This window comes from Myotis davidii, unplaced genomic scaffold, assembly GCF_000327345.1.
Source record: "Myotis davidii unplaced genomic scaffold, ASM32734v1 scaffold762, whole genome shotgun sequence".
In the NCBI taxonomy this organism is placed as follows: Eukaryota; Metazoa; Chordata; class Mammalia; order Chiroptera; family Vespertilionidae; genus Myotis; species Myotis davidii.
Genome location: NW_006293699.1, coordinates 729,394 through 735,368, shown reverse-complemented (window position 1 = coordinate 735,368; position 5,975 = coordinate 729,394). Strand labels below are relative to the sequence as shown.

General features: G+C 60.3%; 1 protein-coding gene across 1 annotated transcript in view; it reads left to right on the top strand.

The window, feature by feature from the left end:
• The window catches only part of LOC102759115 (5'-AMP-activated protein kinase subunit gamma-2), a 70,879-nt gene that overhangs the window by 723 nt on the left and 64,181 nt on the right, over positions 1-5,975 (top strand). The window contains exons 2-3 of the mRNA XM_015566241.1: positions 3,405-3,476; positions 5,669-5,948. Of these exons, the coding sequence (XP_015421727.1) occupies positions 3,405-3,476; positions 5,669-5,948 (352 nt within the window). The remainder of the gene's footprint in view (positions 1-3,404; positions 3,477-5,668; positions 5,949-5,975) is intronic.

Below are 5,975 nucleotides of genomic sequence, written 5' to 3'. Positions count from 1 at the left end.
TTCAACAGGTAGGAACAGGACGTGGGGGCGTAAAGGCACCTTCTGAAATCATCCGGCTAAACCCTCTCATTTGACAGTCGTGAACCTGAATTCAGACGTGCCGGCCCCCCGGCAGTCAACAGCAGGGCTGGGGCTCGCGTGGCCTCCGGTTCCGGCCCTGTGAGCAGGTGGGGCTCAGAGCCGAGGGCCGGGCCCCGGGTGTGCCCAGCCGACCCTCCCCGGCTGTCCCGCAGCCCCTTCCCGATGCCGCTGGTGGGTGCCATGGGTCTGCTCGTCGCTGGTGGGAAAGGAAAACCTCGCTAGATGTGTTCCTTCTTGGGCAGGAATCACACGGCCAGTAATTCGTAGGAATGTTCAGTCGTGACCCCGGCATTGAAACCCCCTGGCGGGTCCTCAGGTGCAGGCCGTGCCCCGACATTGGCGGCCTCTCTGTATTCGCGCTCCCATCTGGCTTCTTTCTGGGGCACCCCAGCTGCAGCAGCAGAGGCGTTGTGTAAGACCGAGCCCGAGCGTCAGAAACGCTGAATGGGCAGGACTGCATCTGGTCCGCAGGCACCAGCCCCTCCACCAGGGCTGCGATGTGAGTGAAACAGCCCACCCTGCAGGAGTTCACACGCCGGCTGGGTGTAAACCGCGTAAACTCTATTATCTCATGGAGAAAGGTTGGGATAAGTGGGGGGCGAGGGGGCTGTAAATAGGACCCCAACTATACAAAGTGCAGACGTGCAGGGTGTGGAGTGACCGCATTGGTGGTGGGATACTGGACACTCTCTTCTTCGCAACATCAGCACCTGAACTACCTCTAGTTAAGAAGCAAACCTTCGAGAGAAAGTTGGTGTCGTCAGCCACCTTGGGAAGGAATCCTAGGACTGTGCAAGTCCTCCCCCGTCCTCCCTCCCCGGTGGGCTCCCTGTGCCAGGAAAGCCCGTTTTCCGTGGCAGAGCTGTCTTCACAGGCCCTGACACCGAGCTGGCGTTCATGCCTGGCCCTGCACCCAAGGAGGGGGTAGAGTTTACAGGAGAAGCTCTGAGCTCCGAGTGCTGGACCTGGGTCGTAGGGCCTGCTCGCCTGTCTGGTTGTCTGGCTTTGGCTAAGTGGCTTAATGACCTCTCTGACCCCCCCGTCTCCTCATCTATGCACTGAGATGATACCACTCAGCTTTCCTGGCTGCGTGGGCTGCTCTCGGGACCAATGAGGCAGCGATTGGAACATTTAAGGACGCACCAATGGCCGATGGGTGCCGGCTCTGCTGTTGACACCCTGCTTTTTTGTGATGACTCAGGACCTTGGCCTGCACTTCTGAAAAGGGGTAGGGCTGGGGGTTCAGTGAGCTGCTTTTCGGTCGGCTCACATCTCAGGAGTTTTCCCAAACCTGGGGCTGCTCTCTTTTGTCCGGATGCTTTCCTGAAGGTGACGTCATCAGCCCAAATCCTGAAGCTTGCCTTCCCCACATACCCTGATGCTCCTCTGCAGGGCATGGGGCCAGGTCTGATGACAAGCCCCGAGTATAGAGCTGTCTCTTGGCAGAAGCCGCGGTGGTGCCTCAACGTGGCCCAGGGAAATGCCCACTCGGCACCCAGGGGCCTGCCTGGCTGGCTGGCAGGACACAGGAGGAGAGTGTGAGGCTCTGGGGGGAGTTTGAAGTCGAAAACCCACAGCCGGGACAAGCTCCGCAGCCTGGGCCTTCTGCAAGGTCAACCCTCCTGAGCGGCCTGGTCCCCATTATTCCAGCTGGTAATGGCCCTGTGGCCGGAGCCGGAGATGGCCCACAGCAGCCTCACGGTGCACGCTTTCTCCGTGCATCCAGGAGGTTAGATCAGGGACTGCGGGGTGGGAGCCTTCCAGCAAAGGCCTCCACGCGGGCCAAGGGGCTTCCCTGCTGGGCTGCTGGACGGAGCAAACACAGCGCCCGGAGTGGGCGTGTGGTGGTGGCTGGTGGACGCGATGCTTTCGCTGGCTTGGGAGCAGCTGATGGAGCCGCCACGGCAGCCTGTGACAGCAGGGGCCGGCGTCCTGGGCTCGGCTCTTTTAAGACTGTCCTGACGTGCGTCACTGAACCGCCAGGGCCTCGGTAGCGAGAGTGTGATGGCTCTCAGGGCTCTTGGGGGAGGAACACATGAGCGTTTATGAAAAGGCTTCTGCTTGTGGAAACTTGTGCTGAACAAACGTTCGAGGGTGATGATTACTGGAGACCAGAGAGGACTGTTCTCGTTAAAGTGGGAGGCAGGTGCCCCGCGCCTGGCTGCTCCTCACTCCCCGTGGACTGAGCTTTCTCGCTGGCCGTCAGTGCACATGGGCAGCCCTCATGCTGGGACCAGGGAAGGGGGTGCCTTTTCCAGGGGTTCATTCAAACACTTTTGCCACCTGCCATATGCCGGGCCGGCAGGCTGAGGACAGAATGTGAGCAGCTCCTCCTGCCCTCCGAGGAGTGAGTCTGAGAAGTGGACTGAATGTGGAATGCAGCCCATGGCCCGGGGGCATCTCAAGGACGGTGGGAACACAGAGAAGAGAAGAGTTGATTTTGCCCAAGGATGGGGACCAGCTGGGCTTTGAATTGGGCTTTGCAGACACACAGGAGTTCTCTGACCCTGGATTTGGGGCTGGGGGTAGAGGGCTGGGGGAGGCGAGGGTGGGAGCGGGCAGAGGACAGCGCTGAGGCTGGGGCTGTCCCGGAGGGGCTGTCCCGGGAATCGGTTGAGAGGCCTTGAACTGAGGTGTCTGAGCAGTTAAGACAGCGTTCCAGACAAGCCTTGTTTGGGAAAACCACAAAGGGTCTGCCTGGGCTGTTGCTAAAAGAAGGAGCCAGGGCACAGGGCACAGGGCACATGAAAAACAAGGCTGCAGAGACCAGCACGTCCGTGGGGCCCGGCTGAGTGACTTACCCCAACCATCACTGGTGGGAAGCTGCCAGCCGTCTGCCCGGGCGCTGGCCCAGTCTCTGTGATGCCTGCACCCACCACAGACCAATCAGCACCCGTGCCCCAGGAGCTCTAACGGGCAGCCAGGCCTGAGCCGCGGTGCTGCCCGTTGGCTGCTCCCCAAGGCTGGGCCTTTCCCCTCCATTCCCGCTCCCTGTTGACTCCTCCTCTCCCTGCCCCTTAGCCCCGGCCTCTTCTTTCTTCTTCCTTCCTCCCCGGTGACAGGTGACCTGGTGACAGGTGACCAGAGGCAGCCACCTCCTGTTCTGGAAGGGAATGTGGAGAGTGGTCAGAATTTCTGAGTGGTTAGTGCATCGTCACCCACTTCTTCCATCCATTTGCCATCCATGCCCCCTTCCTAATGGTTGATATAAGAGGAGGATCAGGATGGGGAGGTGACACAAAGAGCCATGTGCAGCCCCTGGAGGAGACAGATGGGCACCTGAGTGCCACTGTCATTGACCATGTGCTCTGTTTCCATCCTAGGACCTGAGCTCTTTTGCCATGCCACACCTGGATGGAGACCTGGAGAGTTCAGAAAAGCACTCTTCTCATAAGGTAAGGTCACCTTTCTCAGAGCTCACCTGAGGTGCCAGCAAGGCAGGACTTCCTTAGCAAGTGCCCAACACTTCTACCTGCATATGCACCGTGTTCCCATCTGCACATGCACCTGTGCTTCCACCTGCACATACACCTGTACTCCCACCTGTACATCCACCTGTGCTCTTACCTGCACATGCAGCTGTGCTCCCACCTCCACATGCACCTGTGCTTCCACCTGCACATGCACCTGTGCTCCCACCTGTACATCCGCCTGTGCTCTTACCTGCACATGCAGCTGTGCTCCCACCTCCACATGCACCTGTGCTTTTACCTCTGCTCCCATCTGCATATCCACCTGTGCTCCCACTTGCACATGCACCTGTGCTCCCATCTGCATATCCACCTGTGCTCTTATGACTACCTGTGCTCCCATCTGCATATCCACCTGTGCTCTTATGACTCTACTCCTACCTGAACATGCACCTGTACTCCCACCTGTGCTTCCATCTGCATATCCACCTGTACTCCCACCCGCACTTCCACCTGCAGGTCCCCCTGTACCTGCTCCCAACATCTGGTGGTCTCCTGGTGCAGCCTGGAGACAGGGCCTCAGGTGAAAGCTGTGTGGATGGTAGGTAGAGAACTGGAGGGGACGCGGAATGCAGCCTTTGTTGGGGTGCCTGTCAGACCTATGACCACTGTGAGTTCTTGGTCTTTCCTTGGTCTCCTCACTCCTGTCCCAGAACCATCCCTGGAGGGCAGACATGGCCTCCTCCTGACTCTAGAGAAGGTCTGCTTCCCATTAAACTCCTCGAGCTACATATGGGCCAGGACTGTGCCAACTGCGCCCCTTGGGTATATCCCGTCACCTTCGCAGCCCTGTGCCCCGGCCTGGTGTCCTCATTGGGAAGGTGAGGACACCGAAGCTTAAGGCACCTGTCACACCTCTAGAAATAGCTGGGATTCAAACTCCAGTCCTGTGTCCAGAAGCCTTGCTGTGCCACCCTGCTGTCGGGTCAGCTTCGTTCCCACTGCCCGGCCACATCCACAGGTACCCACCACCCACCACGCAGAGCTTCTCCTTGTTAATTATTCAAGGATTAGACAAAACTCGGGAATCCTGAGTCCCATAGGGAGGTGGCTTGGTGACGAAACTGGATACAGACAGAGAATCTAAGTGCATTTCATGTTAAATGGTTATAAAAGAAAAGCGCGGACCCTGTGAGGGGTGAGCTTGAGCTCTGTGGTTCCTCCCGGGCACGGCCTCTGCATCTCCCTGAGGCCACGCTGGTCCTCCGTGCGGCCAGGAGTGGCAGAGGGTGGGCCTGAGGTGGAGGGTCACTGAAGGTGGAGTCCCCACGAGGGCATCACAGCCTTTAAGGAACCTTGAGCCCTGTTTGGGGGCGCCCTCTGGTGGTGGAAGAACTCAAAAGGGTCATGGGTCCGACAGGCACCCCGAGTGGACAGAGGCCCGTGGGCACGGAGGCTGCCTGCCTGCCTGCCTCTGGGTGTGTGCGCTCACCTACCTTCCGGCACCCTGGGCTGTCCCGGCCAGGCTGTGTCCTTGCCCCCGGAGCCCTGTGACAAGCCAGCGATGCAGCCAGCCTCCGAGGCTTTCAGCCGTGTTCCCTCCTGAGCTGTCAGCGGCCCCCTCTCTCCAGCACCACAGCGGCTTGGAGCTGAAACAGGCATCACTCCCCAGCCCCGGGGCCTCTCGGGACGGAGCCCGGGCCCAGTGTGCAGACCACAGAGATTTGTTTCCTCCTGAGAAGAGGGCAGGAGGACACTGTCCCGTGTGGTCAGACCTCGAGGAGGACACACGTGAGGTCTTGAGCATAGAGGACAGGGGACAGACCCACAAGCAGGTCAGAGGGAGAAGAGACATCCTTTCAAGCCATGTCCTCTGCCTGCCATCCCCCCACCCTCCGCCTCCTCCAGGAAGCCCTCCTGAGAGCTGGGCAGAAGTCAAGGGCCCCTGGGTAGTGCTGACCAGCCTGCGGATGGGCTATGGTGGGGGCAGCTGCCTTCCCCAGGCCACTAGCGGCACCTCTGTCTGTAGGAGAGCTTAGGGCTGTTTCTCGGGCGGGGTGCGTGGAGGAGCAGCTCGGTGCCAGAGGACACGGGAGAGCGGCCGGTGGGAATGACGGCCCAGGGCAGGGCCAGGTCCGGGCGCCGAGCGAGCTCACCCCGTGCCGGTCTCTCCGCAGGTGGACAGCCCCTTCTGCTCCGGCAGCCCCTCCAGAGGCTTCTTCCCCAGAGGCCCCCCGCGCCGGACCTCCAGCCCCGTGTCTGCTCCCGTGAGGCCCAAGACCAGCCCCAGCTCCCCCAAAACCGTGTTCCCGTTCTCCTACCAGGAGTCCCCGCCGCGCTCCCCGCGGCGCATGAGCTTCAGCGGGATCTTCCGCTCCTCGTCCAAAGAGTCGTCCCCCACGTCCAGCTCGTCTACCTCGCCCGGGGGCATCCGGTTCTTCTCCCGCTCCAGAAAAAGTAAGGCACTGTTGCTCTTCCCCAGGT